This window comes from Perkinsus marinus (genome assembly GCF_000006405.1).
Source record: "Perkinsus marinus ATCC 50983 genomic scaffold scf_1104296944406, whole genome shotgun sequence".
NCBI classification, from domain to species: domain Eukaryota; phylum Perkinsozoa; order Perkinsida; family Perkinsidae; genus Perkinsus; species Perkinsus marinus.
In genome coordinates, this window is record NW_003211408.1 from 56153 (window position 1) to 68911 (window position 12759).

The following is a 12759-nucleotide window of genomic DNA, read 5'->3' on the forward strand; positions in this document are numbered from 1 at the left end:
AGACATCGTCATTGCAAGTGTATTTCTGGCTGATGCGGCAACAGTCATTAGATAAGGACAAGGCAGATGCCCCGGCCCAGAAGCCCCCTCATCGGTCGAACCAAGATATGTCAAATTCATCATCATCATTTTCAAGAGGCCCTTTGTTGAGCGCTGCCAGGAGTGGCAAGACAGACGTAGACACATGGACTTGCTTTTCCGACCAAGTGCTCCGTCATTATTAGGTTGTGCGACTACTACTCCAAGCTGTCGAGAAAAGTTCATCTGATGTGGAATCTTCTCAAGCGAACCCGTTCCTTCTAGCACCTGCTCGTTACAATGATAATGACCTGGGTGTTGCCCTCTGTGAGGCTGCTAGGTGGGTAGTGGCCAGTGTTGGAATATGGTTTGGTCGGCCCCAAAACTCGTACGGGAATTAGTATAGCACTGTACAAGAGTGAACGAGGTATTCCCTCATTGTCATCAATACGCGTTATCGATCGTCTTTGCATATTTCTCCCTATCGGGTTATCTGATGCAGGAATGGTCATTCTGGTGTGGTCAAGGCTATCATAGAGAAGTGTCCCTCAGCAGTGAAGTACTCAGATCCTACTACTGGCTATAACGCTCTCCATTATGCCGTAAGTGGTGGCACCACGAGGGAAGAGGCCTATTGAGGGTCCATATAGGTGATGACGCCAGAGAATGGCAAAGTAGCAGCGACTATAGTGAGGATGCTCCTGAGTGGGAAATGTCAACTGCGGAATAGTGTAGAGTAGGAGGAGCCTATGGGAAGTGTCAGAATCGTATCAGGTATTGCATGTGTGCAACAATATGTATGCATTGTCCTTGATATTGGATTACCCTGGTAAGTGGTGACACGTTTCTCTCGGCATCATGTGCCTTAGGTGTTGACTTAGAAGGGCTTAACCGCCATAGAGTGACCCCATTAGCAGCTCAAGTGAGGGCAGACCATGTCGACATGGTTGAGGAGCTCATCCGGGCTGGCGCCAAAGTGTACGCTCTACTACGCGCCTGTTGAACACGTCACGTGTCGCCGCCGCTTCTCAGGCCCAGCTCTCTCCTATTCTCGGCTAAGTCGGCCGATACCGCCCGGGCCCTCCTGCACGCCGGAGCTGATCCCAACGTCCAAGATGCATTCGGGTAGTCCTCCTCTTACCGTAGACCTCCACTCAGTAGTAGAGTGGTAGGTACACGCCACCAGGAAGACGCGGATAACCCAGATGCTCCGCAGTACGACATCAAGGTCGTTATCTACGCCGACGACCTGTGCGTCGGAGTCAAGAGCGACAGCATCGATGGACTGGTGTACGGCATTACGAGGGCAAGGCAGGCTGCGAAGGCATGGTCAGAAAGGGAAGGCTTCAGCCTGGCGGAGGCCAAGGAAGAGCTCTGGGTGGGCGGAGGGGACCTCACGAGATCCCTTATCGGCGACCGATTGCCTGAACTGCGAGGAAAGATGAAGGAGGAGGTTAAATGGCTAGGACTGACCATGAAGAGCTCGCCGAAAGGGGGAATCTGCTTCAGGAGGCAGGCCGAAAGGTCACTGGAAGAAGCTGGTAAGGCGCTGAAGAGGTATACGCCGCTCTGTCGACGGCAGTTTGGCTTATCCGAGGCAGTGCTGGAGGGACTGTGGCATAGGGTGATTATCCCGAAAGCCTGCTATGGGGCTGAACTATGGGGGCATCAGGCACGGTACGCCTGGTTTGCGAAGAAGGCCGAAAGCCTCAGACATGCAGCGGGCAGACTGATGTGGCGGGCACTCGGTTCAACGCCAGGAATACTGATGGCACGGGTGATGGAGTGGAAGAGGATGGATCATGCGGTGGTCGAGAGATTCGCAAAGGCAACTCTGTACAAAACGGGGTGGCGACTGGAGGACAAGGATGCCAAATGGCTCTCACAGTACGCGGGGGACGTGCTCAGGAATCGGCAGCCGGACAGGGAACAGGTGGCACCAGAGGGCAGGGTTATTGAGATAGATGGAGGAGGGAGCCCGACGCCAGAGGAGGGGTGTGTACAGTACTATACGGACGGGAGCCGCAAGGAGTGCACCAAGGGACGGCCGAGGGGCGGACGGATTGCGACATGCGCCCGTGTAGGGTGCGGGGTGGCAGAGATCGGCCCGCAAGGAGAGTTGGTATGGACAGGTTCTCATCGACTGCCGGACTGGTGTACCGTGTATCAAAGCGAGTCGAAGGGGATTGAAAGAGCCTGCATCAGGGCTGAGACAATGCTGCCAAAGGTGAGGGAAGGAAAGATAAGGAAGATGGATATTTGTGTGGACAACATATCGGCCCTACGAGCAGCGGGCGGGCACACACAGCTGTTGGGGAGGACAGCGGCCAGCGCGCGAGCGGCGGTCATCCGGTTGTCGGAGAAACTTGAGGAGGCTGGTGGGGAGCTCAGACTCAAGTGGGTCAAGTCCCACGTTGGGCATCGACATAATGCCGTTGCCGACCTGCTGGCAGCAGACGGAGCGTACAGAGGAAACCTGCTGACAGCACCGGTCCCGTGGGTGCACACTAGGGAGCTGATACAGAGGAAGTACGCGTCGAGAGGAGACAGGGACTGGGCAAGGAAGAGTAGTGATCTGAGGGCTAGCTGGGCGGGCGTCAACCTCGGACCGAGGCAGCGGAGGGTGATTAAGGCAGCGCACCTATCGCCGGTCGACAGGCGGAGACTCATGGAGGTTATCAGTGGCCACTCTGTCACCAGAAGACACTGGTGCAAGATAGATCGGAACTTGGGTCCTGAGTGCCGTTTCTGTGGGGCGGAGATGGAGGATGAGAGGCACATCATCTTCGAGTGCAGGCGCTTCGCGTTGGAGAGGATCAGGCTGAAGCGCAGGCTAGGCTGGAGAAGCTTGCCATATCACATAGGGAACTTCCTATCTTCACCCTCGAGGCTGCGGGTGCTGATGGGATTCTTGAGGAGGGTCTGGCCGGCCTTGGAGGGGCGAGATGTGGCCGCAACTCCAGCGGCAGCCACAGGAGACTCCGTGCATTGATGTAAAAAAAAAAAAAAAAAAAAAAGAAAAAAAAAAAAAAAAAAAGAAAAAAAAAAAAAAAAAAAGAGAAAAAAAAAAAAAAAAAAAAGAAAAAAAAAAAAAATGTATAATTTCGTATTATTTGCCTCTACTATTCTTCTATTTCTTGTACCGTTTTATTTTCCCTCTACACCTAATTAATTACCATTGGCAGAGCCTCAGCCGGAAGGGGTTCACCACGGGGACGAACTATCTACAGGCCCCGCAGCCTGTGTGCCGCCAAGGCCGTATACTGCGCTCAGCGCGGTCGGCAAAAGGGCACCCAACAACAACAACAACAACACGCCACTACACCTGGCAGTCGAGGAGGAACTCCGTTCGGTAGCTAGAGTGCTCCTCGAATATAAGGCAGACCCGCATAAGAAGGCTTATGATGGGATCACTCCCCTGGCTATGGGCTCTTCAACGTGAGCTCAGTAGTCCTAACTGTTGTTGTCATCCATAGGCTATCCATAGGCGATCAGTGAGGGCTGCATCACGCACCTCCTTTTCTGTACCCTCAAGAGACGAGACACAGACCGGCACGTTGTCTGCTAGCAGTCCCTCACCAGTGCGAGAGTCAGAAATTGAAAGAGACCCAATAGGAGCAGGAGGCTCATCATCATCATCATCATCATCATCATCATCATCGTCGTCGACTAGCAAGGCACCTCCTCAAGCCAGTGTTAGCAAGGAGCTCACCGGACCTACACAGCAACATCAGCAGCTCCCCACTCTGGGTACGTGATCACCGTGCTAGTCCCCACTGGATGCCCTCCTTAGGAGAGTCTAGGACGTTTCACGACATCGTCTCCAGATTGGACCAACTCGACGATGCATTACTATCGTATAACGCTGAAGTGGAGGGTGAGTTAATATTGTGGTGTACTTGACGAAGTATTGCCTCAATCAGAGATTCCCACTAGTTCAACCGAGTGGCATGGTTTTGAAGAGCGGATGGAGTACTTGATAGGGAAGGTGCGTCGATTGAAAAGGCAAGCTATTGAGGCAGAGGCGGAGGTTCGCAGACGGCAGAGGGAGCAACGCGCCGCTGATGGAAAGAGTACGAATGCTATAGGGCGACGTTAGCACGTTGGCATTGATGAGATTTCGGGTCTGCCGATTCTAAGATCGTGGTCAGAACCTGGCCGTCGTATTTGGCGCTCGGAGCTCATTCGTCGTACTCACTGAGAATTTTATATTTCAAGGATTGAGAGTTGCTTGACGACGTTGAGTCCTGTACAGCTGTATAGTCCTCTGAATGCTATAAATGGGCTGGGAGTGGTGGAATGATGCCCTGCTTCGACTATGGCATGTTGGCAGCTCAAGACTATTTCTCAGACCCCGACTCCTCTAAAAGCCTCGCTGATGACTCCCTCTGTGTAGTGTGCCAATCAGAGCTCCGTGAGTGATTGGTTATGGCTTCTCTTTGAGCCAGCTCGCTTTCATAGGTACTGTTGTGCTCATGCCCTGCCGGCATATGTGCGTGTGTACTCGCTGCAGTGATCGGCTCGGTTCGGAGTGCCCGCTCTGCCGAGATCATATCAAGGAACGCCTTAAAGTCTTCACCTGACATTCAACTTTTTCCTCATTGTTACAGTAGTCGTGTTGGGATGCTCGGCGGTCACAATGGAAGTCGCCTTCTTTTATTCTAATGTCGGCCAGCCAGAGATCATCCCTCCCGCAGAAACTCGCCCTGTTGGATTCCCGACTAAGGGACTTCGATACTGGCGATGGTGGTATCCGCTCGGTTGTGTGGGGATACCTCTCCAGAGCCCACTTTGATAGCGTGAAGGTTCTCGACCATAATGAGGGTCATCTTAATCACCGCAACAGCATCGCCAACAGCCAACAATTTCAATTCGTTCTTAAAAAGATGAAGGAGGACCGTCCCCTGGTGAGACGTAGAGCCTCCTTACCATGGCACCGAGCTATGGTCAATGAAGTTGAGAATACACATCAAGTGTATGTTGTTAGCACTCTGGTACACTTTGAATCGGAGGCTCTTCTCATGGGCACGGTTACGGGCGAGCTCTTTTGCGCGCCACCTCCGCCTACGCCGACTTGGCCGAGCAATCGAGCTACGGGCAATGTCGAACGGACTCCAATACTCCTTGCTCGCGGGTTGGGTTGCTGTGATGAACTGTATGATGTCTCTAATGATGGTACTATCCGTGCCTTTAGTCGAGCTAGGGGGTGGTGTCGTGACTTGCTGCCAGTGCAATGAAGAGATATGAGTAGAAGTAGTATTATCATTGTTATTAGATTTTTTGACGTATATACTGCTCAAACTGGGGTAGGATTATGATCTGTATATATCAGAGTTTAGGACTGCTTCAGTAGCATCACCAGACTCGACTGTTTCCCTGTCAACATACCGTCTTGAGAGCTAGTGGGGGAGGGATCCACTCGGTGCAGGCTATTCATTTGATTCCGTTCAAGCTGGCATCCGTCCGTTCATCTCTGCCATTGAGGTTGGGAGCATTGAAATCTAGGCTCCACATCAACTGCCTCACCGGGGACGCGAGCGTTGAGCTCGAGGTTTGGGCCTTTCTAGCAACCACTCGGGTCGACTCGATCACCCAAGTCCAGAATCAGGGGTTGTCCGATGAGTTTGGCATTATTAGCGTTATCGCTAGCCCTGTTTGGAAGTTCATGGTCAGTGTGATGAGAGAGCCTCATGGGCATTTGTGTCGTGAAGGTCTCCATCCGATGCATCGCTCGATGGTCCGACGACTAGAGAAAGAACGCGGTGTACTGGTGGTCAGTGCGGTGCTACATTCCGCGTCTGACAGTCTATTCATGGGAACACTCAATGGTGAACTCTACTGTGTGCCCAATAGGGGCGCCCAGAAGGGACCAATACGCATTGCTCGGGGACTGGGCTGCTGCGATGGCTTGTGGGAGCTCTCGGGTCGGGGTGTCATTCGGGTATTCTCCAGTACTCAAGGAAGATTCTGTGATCTTCAGCCGATCGAGGCGTAAAAGTACTCATCGCGGCAACTAAACGCTGTCTCCGACTCAGCCCCCATACCGCCCGATTATCATGCCCGTGTTTGTCCCATGCAGAGTAACTGAGTTAAGTTACACGGTGACAGGAATGCTTCTTCGGAGGTCATCGTTCATTTAGCGTAGTAGTTATAAGGTTCTGGTCAACCCTCAACCTTCTCTCTTTTTTCCGATCTACAATTGCCTGGTGCGATGGAAATTAGATGCTCTTGATAATTCCCATCCGGGCTTCATATAAAGCTAGTTAGGTTTCTTTGAGGGAGTGTTGTGTTGGCGAGTAGAAGATGGGAGTATTTGACAACATGACACAGCATTACTGTGACAGCAATTGTGATATGCGAAATACGGAGCGGGACTGACGATGGAATTTCACCGCTAATACAGTCCGGTCCAATAGAGTTGTACAGAGCTGATCTAACTCATTCAAGAGATGAACATAGGGAGGGTACCGAGCTCATTAGATTAGCAATATGTAGGGCATTCGAATCATTTGGAAGACCATTAGTCATAAAACCGACCGGGTTGGAAAGAGATACCTTTCGAGGTATCGCGGGATAACTTTCGAAGTGTATACGGCAGGGAAAGTTCTGTTTCCTCGATAAGCTGCTTCACGAAGTTCTAAAGCTCTGAAAATTTCTGATATAATGAGTTCAGTACCTTCCCTATATTCATATTTCAAACGATTTAGATCGGTTCTGGACAACTCATTTCGACCGGACTGTATTGTCTTACACTCGTATAACACGAATCAGAGTTTCGCAGGACGATCCGATATCACGTTGAGGGAGCCTTGAACTGGTCCTTGATCACATATGCATCGAGGAAACTGTCTGTATGCAGGGTCTGGAAGGGTGCTCGCCTTATATCAACGAAAAGTCAGACTCGTTAACAAATACTGGATCTTCAGGTGTACTGGAGACCGGTGATACTCTCTCGCGGATATTCTATCTTGATCCGGCGATGTTAGTTAGCTACGAGTTCTGCTAGTAATTAACTCCCGTTATCACTCCAATTCAAGGCACATATCACTCGTGTAGAGATTGACAAGTAGAATGTGACGAAGCCGGTCGAGTAGATCGTACCAAGACTTGGTAATCCGAGACGAATAAATTGCCTAATCCAATCGGAAGCTGTACCATACTCTCCATTGGAGAGTCTCCAATATGAAGCACTGTCGTATGCTCTACACAATGGAGCTTGTGTTACACATCGTCATCAGGTGACCAAGTAATGGTATGCGCGACCGCGGACAAAGCCACTGGAATACAACTGTAGCAATAGTGTTAAACAGCTTAACCTTAGCCAACACTATCGACAGGCACTTGGCCTTGAAAGTCTTATGACAACTAGTGATTGGATAGAAGGCGAATAGTACTAAGAGTATAATGGATGAACTGGATAGCCGTAACTGTGTGTAGAGTTAGACGACAACGAAAGGCAGATACGAAATATCAGCGAGTACAACAGGTATGGGTGAATGAGAGGTTCTTATCCTGTTGGTTGTACACCTGTTTGTGATGCTTCTCAACGAGTCTGCATTCGTCGGGTTAGAAAATTGTCCTACACAACATGACGGTTCCTACACGTCCACAGCCTCAACTTCTTTCTTACCTGCCACCCGGTACTTAAGCTACGCTCAACATGCTCGTGCTTTCTATGACAACTCGATCTAGTTCTGGACGAATGTCTACGATGACCGCTCGATCCTGGGAAGATATCGGAATGAGATTCAAGCATAACTGAGAGTATAACCTTGATATGTGGTCGAGAAGGGATGGTGAGTATAACGCTTGATAGAGGGGTTAATATGAGGTTCACGATAATGATGATAGCAGTGACGACCCGAGGGGGGTACGTGTGGAGACCTACGAGTTGTTATGGTTTATAGGGAAACATGATGTATCAATACTTACCTCCAAGTAATGTTCGTTGTTCTCCATAGACTGCTAGGCTCCGATTGGGGCGTGGTGGGTGCACCTGAGGAGTGATCATAATAGGCAGAACCCAGGGCTAGCGGCAAGCTACCAGTAGAAGCTGAGACCAGCTCGCCTGAAGTACGACTATCTTGACCTGCTTTGGTTGCCTCTACAACTGAGAGAGGCCTTACTTCCCGACCGGGGGCCTTTTTTGGCCGACTGCCAGTGCAGCCCATATGATACAACAGGAAGAAGTGCAAACAATCGAAGCCTTAACTGGACTTCAATGGACTGCCTCAAACCCGACAGCGCATAATCTTCACCCTTAACAAGACGTAACATTTCGGGACTGAATCGTTCACTCCCGAAGGGGAACAAATGGAGAACTCTACGCACATCTCAAGACGATGTTTCTGGCAGCTTCCCTATGAGGGGAGCTCAGGAAAAATATCCGGTGTAGTCATTATCACAGATCAGTCGCCTCTAGACTCGCAGACAGTAACCGACGAGAGCCTGAAGCCCTCGTCAAGAGAGGCCGAGTCGCGATGGGTGAAACTAGAAATTGATAGAGCTATGCTCTCATTTGATTCAAGTCTTTGATACCAAGGGATCTGTCGTTGCAACGCAGAAGGCTTGGCGTGCACGCATGCACCTCGCACGTGAGCAAATACGTACAAAACCATCAGAGCCAGTGTGATAGATGTTCTCGCTCGGGACGGAGAGGCAATAACAAATGCAAGTGGCGTAGGGCTTATAGCAATAGTAGTTAGATTGGAGGATATGGAAGGCTGCTGCTGCTGCTCTCAAAGACTTGAATCAAAGGGCCAGGTCGAAGTCGAACTGAGCGGAAAATTTTTCGTGCGCGGCACAATTTTTTTCCTGGACACAATTTTGTCTGGCACGTGAGAGGTTTTGACCCCCAAATTTGAGAGGCTCGACCTCAAGAGTTGAGAGCGAGCCCTAAATTTTAGAAGACCACTCAAAATTCTAGAGTGAGAGTTGGGACGAACAGTTTTGCTTCATCAGAGTTGTAGTACAACTTTTTTTTTCGAGCTTACGGTTTCTCACCAAAGCGACACATCTCATCCGACGGTGAGGACATGGAGGGGAGAGGGAGCAGGTAAGAGCTTACCTCTTTAAGGAGATAAGTAGCGAATAAGTGAACATTTTCGGTGATAAGCAGAGATACAGATGTAGAGGAAACGGGAGGGAATTAACTTGGGGAGGTTTCGAGTCGTCACTGAGGACTCGCCGGGCGCATCAAGGAGAAGCGAGGTCAACGACGTTATGATACTGTCTGCGTGAGCTGCGATCCGCAGCACACAATGAAGTGACAGGTATGAGCTACACTTCGGAAAATAGCTGTAATGCAAGTGCAATCCAAACTGCAAGCTCAAAGAAAAAAGGGAGGGGAACCGGGAGCCTGAAATGGCGATGGAAAAGCCCGAGACCCGAACCACTATCCAGGTTGAAGCCATTACTCAAGTGAACCAGAAACCCAAAGTTAAGAAAGAAGTACTCGACTTCTACTACATGGGGTCCTGGGAGCAGCGACAGAACCTTCCCTAGTCCGACATGGTGTTGTTGATAGTTTGAGCCTACTAGCACTGAGAGGTGGTTAACTCATCAACGTCACGGTGTCGGCAACAGCAGGGTCTCGAGGATGATACACAAGCACCGCAGAAGAATCATTTGTTGCCACTAGCATCATCTCCCCGAGACCAGGGAGGTAGCACACGGAGATCATGTCAGAGGTTGACGATCTTAATTGTGTTCAATTCATCGCTTCTTTGTGTTACTACGTTCTCAAGTTCATATAGTTTGTAAAGAGGCCCTTTGTCGGCTATGCAGCTTTCGCTACAGCTGCTCTGTAACCGGACTGGAGTATTACAAATATTTCGCACGCATTATCACAAGTGAAATTATCAAGATTTCATCTCGCTCGCCCGCTAAGATTTCTAAGATTTATCTATCTACTATGGATACAAAAGTCGTATATTTTACGCAATTAGTGTTAGTTGCTTGTGAATGATTGGATATTCCGTGGCGTAATAGAGTGCTAACCTGTATCACACTGCTTGGATGTTTATCGCTTGAATGGGTCTCCTGTTGGGTTGTTCTGCCTTGTGTTGGCTCTGAGTGATTTGGTGGTCTCACTTCTCGTAATGGAGTCTCTCCCGCCTGGTATGACGCAGGCTTACGAGTGGGAGAACACTTATATTATGGAGCCTAAGGCGGATGAACGGTAATAGTACCTCAGGGGGGAATCGAACCTATGCGGGTTTCTATCCATAGGTTTATACCGAGCAAAGTAAGAGCGGTGTGTGAGCGGGCCATGAAGGCTAAACTGGAGGACCGTGAGTCTGAGGGGCTCCGGGCAAATGTGAACGGTGGTCTGTAGAGGAGTATGTGAGTGAGAAGGAGGCAAAGCAGTGGGTGTTAGAGCTGTGTGCTGAGATAAAGGATGCTGTCAGAGAAGAATGTAACGTACTTAGGCACAAGATCATGGTAGGTCCCGGGCTCGATCCCTGGTAGCGGCATCATTGACCTTCTGGATTGCATGCTGCCTATTAGGTGCAAGTCGTCATATCTAAGAATGAGGGCCAAGGCATACGAGTATGCAGTAAGGGACTTTGGGATGAGTCTAATGATAATTGGGCCTCCTACACCTTCCATAGTGTAATACAACTCCCCATAGTGCATATTGAATGCTTTTGCTCCGCCTCACTACAAGTATCTGCCGAAAGGCTTCACATTGTTCATGTCCGAAGTGGCGGAATGTATCTCTTTTACCGTTCCCCTCCCACTTTATATCTTCCTATTCAGCGCTTCCTGTTGGGTACGGCTATGGTGTTCGGATGCTATTACGAGTAATTCCTCTGGACATGGTTCACGTGTCTACTGTCATGCTCTTCGTTTTGGGTTCAGTGCCAAAGTTAAAGTGAAAAGTTTCGATATCATGTCCTCTCCAGTCGGCAGAGCCTTGCCTCGTTTCCTCTTCCCTGAGGTCTTCGCGACTGATTTCACTATCCATAATCTTCCTTATGGAGTTTTCCGAGCTCAGAGTGGAGAGTCTAGGATTGGTAATAGAAGCTGATTACTCTGCTGCGCTTTATCATGGTGTTCTATAGGTACTGCTATTGGAGATAAGATACTGGATCTATCGGTGATGAAGATTCGATTCGAAAGATATTCCTTATTCCCGTTGTAGGTCCTTGCGAGGCATCAAAGACTTCCACAGTGCTTTACTAACACCACTTTGAATGAATTTATGGGCATGGACAAATCCGAGTGGAGTCGAGTGAGAAATCGGCTATTGTAAACTGTTGGCGAATTGGTCGTAAGGTTCGAGGTAAAATACAGTCCTACCTTTCCGATGACCATCCTGAGTCCCTCAAGCACGACAATGTGTTGTTGAAGGAAGCGATGGTGGACATGTCCAAGGTGCAGATGATGCTACCATGTAGGATGGGGGTTGTTCCCTAACATTGGTGAAAGGGCACTACTTGTGGTGGTAGGCGACATAGGAGATTATACGGACTTCTATTCTTCTGAGGAGCATGCTACTAACGTGGGTAAGATGTTCCGTCCTAACCAAGACTCATTACTGCCCAATTGGAAGCACCTACCGGTCGGCTATCACGGACGGGCCAGCAGTGTGGTTGTTAGTGGTGAGGAGGGGGTGTACAGTGTTTTCTAGAGGGATACAACGGATAAAACTACTGAGTAAATTTTGAGCGTAGAACATTTGTCCTGAGAACCCCAGTCCTCGCCTACTGTGCCCTACATTACTAGATTGTTGATGGTGTATTTTCGGTCTGGTTATTAGCTATGAGGTATTGACTAGGTACACCCATAACTCGTCCATGTGGTCAAAGGAAAGGCCCCAATGATCCTGTCCCCACCTTTGGCCCCAGCACGAGGATGGATATCGAATTGGAGATGGGCTTCTTTGTGGGTGGGAAGGGTAATGCTCACGCACTCACTCTGTTGCTGATAATACTTGTAATAGCTACATGCAGGTACTCAGCTGGGAGACCCCATACCATTATCAGAAGCTGGGGAGTAAGAAGACGGTTAGGTAGTGATGGTAGTAGTATTTGGTGTAGTCACATCTTTGGGGTGGTCCTAATGAACGACTGGTCAGCAAGAGACATCCAGCAGTGGGAGTATGTCCCCTTGGGGCCTTTCCTCGGCAAGAACTTCGGTAGGGGCTCGGTGGTGTTCATATTGTTTTGTAAGGACCGGTAGGTACATCTATAAGCCCATGGATAGTCACATGGGAAGCCCTGAAGCCGTTTAGGATTCCCCTGACGAAAGAGCAAATACCGCGCCCATTGCCGTAGCAGAGGAGATCACTGGGAAGAGTACGGATGATTGGTGATAGGTATCTTGCGCACTCGGAAGATTCCTCACCCCAATTGGATATCGAGCTGACTGTAGATTTGAATGGTGAGCGTATATGCAAGTCAAACTTGAAATACATGTAGGTGTCGTCCTCTCTTCTCGTCGGAGAGCATTATGGTAGCGTTAGGTATTGGTCTATGGAGCAACAGCTAGCTCACCATACAGTAAATGGGTGTAATGTGAAGGCTGGTGACTTGATGGGATCGGGGACTATCAGTGGTGGGTTATGGTGTTCATGCATTGACCTTGTTGAATTGTACCATTGGGGAAACTACTCATCGTACTTACTCTCGAAGAGGAATGTTATTTCCCATTGTTTTGGGCACCATCCGTTTAGTAGTGTACTCATGTCATTACATCACGGATGGCGGCTTGCCTAGCTAGGATGTGTTGGTGATC

The 12759-nt window shown here is 49.6% G+C and overlaps 5 protein-coding genes across 5 annotated transcripts in view; 4 read left to right on the plus strand and 1 right to left on the minus strand.

Moving 5' to 3' along the window:
* Positions 1 to 671: 671 nt before the first annotated feature.
* Positions 672 to 4601, plus strand: Pmar_PMAR016570 (conserved hypothetical protein; the record flags this gene model as incomplete). Its single annotated transcript, XM_002780329.1, has 7 exons — positions 672 to 707; positions 793 to 847; positions 888 to 996; positions 3307 to 3456; positions 3846 to 3895; positions 3942 to 4091; positions 4480 to 4601. The coding sequence occupies 7 exons, from the start codon at positions 672 to 674 to the stop codon at positions 4599 to 4601; spliced, it is 672 nt and encodes a 223-aa protein (XP_002780375.1).
* A 60-nt stretch (positions 4602 to 4661) lies between these two features.
* Positions 4662 to 5399, plus strand: Pmar_PMAR016572 (hypothetical protein). Its single transcript, XM_002780330.1, has one exon. The coding sequence runs from the start codon at positions 4683 to 4685 to the stop codon at positions 5253 to 5255; it is 573 nt and encodes a 190-aa protein (XP_002780376.1). The 5' UTR covers positions 4662 to 4682; the 3' UTR covers positions 5256 to 5399.
* A 1668-nt stretch (positions 5400 to 7067) lies between these two features.
* Positions 7068 to 8237, minus strand: Pmar_PMAR016573 (hypothetical protein). The gene is made up of 5 exons (XM_002780331.1): positions 8063 to 8237; positions 7951 to 8014; positions 7790 to 7902; positions 7649 to 7743; positions 7068 to 7597 (listed from the first exon to the last, which is right to left on the minus strand). Exons 1-5 carry the CDS (start codon positions 8187 to 8189, stop codon positions 7562 to 7564), a joined length of 435 nt encoding a protein of 144 aa, XP_002780377.1. The 5' UTR covers positions 8190 to 8237; the 3' UTR covers positions 7068 to 7561.
* Positions 8238 to 10118: 1881 nt separating this feature from the next.
* Pmar_PMAR016574 (Tctex-1 family domain containing protein) lies at positions 10119 to 10827 on the plus strand (the record flags this gene model as incomplete). Its single annotated transcript, XM_002780332.1, has 5 exons — positions 10119 to 10198; positions 10249 to 10310; positions 10355 to 10461; positions 10528 to 10632; positions 10780 to 10827. 5 exons carry the CDS (start codon positions 10119 to 10121, stop codon positions 10825 to 10827), a joined length of 402 nt encoding a protein of 133 aa, XP_002780378.1.
* An 85-nt stretch (positions 10828 to 10912) lies between these two features.
* Pmar_PMAR016575 (Fumarylacetoacetase, putative) overlaps positions 10913 to 12759 on the plus strand; it is a gene marked incomplete at both ends in the record, with an annotated part of 2545 nt that continues 698 nt past the window's right edge. Inside the window, 11 exons of the mRNA XM_002780333.1 lie at positions 10913 to 11036; positions 11085 to 11119; positions 11165 to 11254; positions 11299 to 11416; positions 11472 to 11624; positions 11801 to 11920; positions 11976 to 12018; positions 12063 to 12160; positions 12205 to 12295; positions 12341 to 12439; positions 12488 to 12579. Of these exons, the coding sequence (XP_002780379.1) occupies positions 10913 to 11036; positions 11085 to 11119; positions 11165 to 11254; positions 11299 to 11416; positions 11472 to 11624; positions 11801 to 11920; positions 11976 to 12018; positions 12063 to 12160; positions 12205 to 12295; positions 12341 to 12439; positions 12488 to 12579 (1063 nt within the window). The remainder of the gene's footprint in view (positions 11037 to 11084; positions 11120 to 11164; positions 11255 to 11298; positions 11417 to 11471; positions 11625 to 11800; positions 11921 to 11975; positions 12019 to 12062; positions 12161 to 12204; positions 12296 to 12340; positions 12440 to 12487; positions 12580 to 12759) is intronic.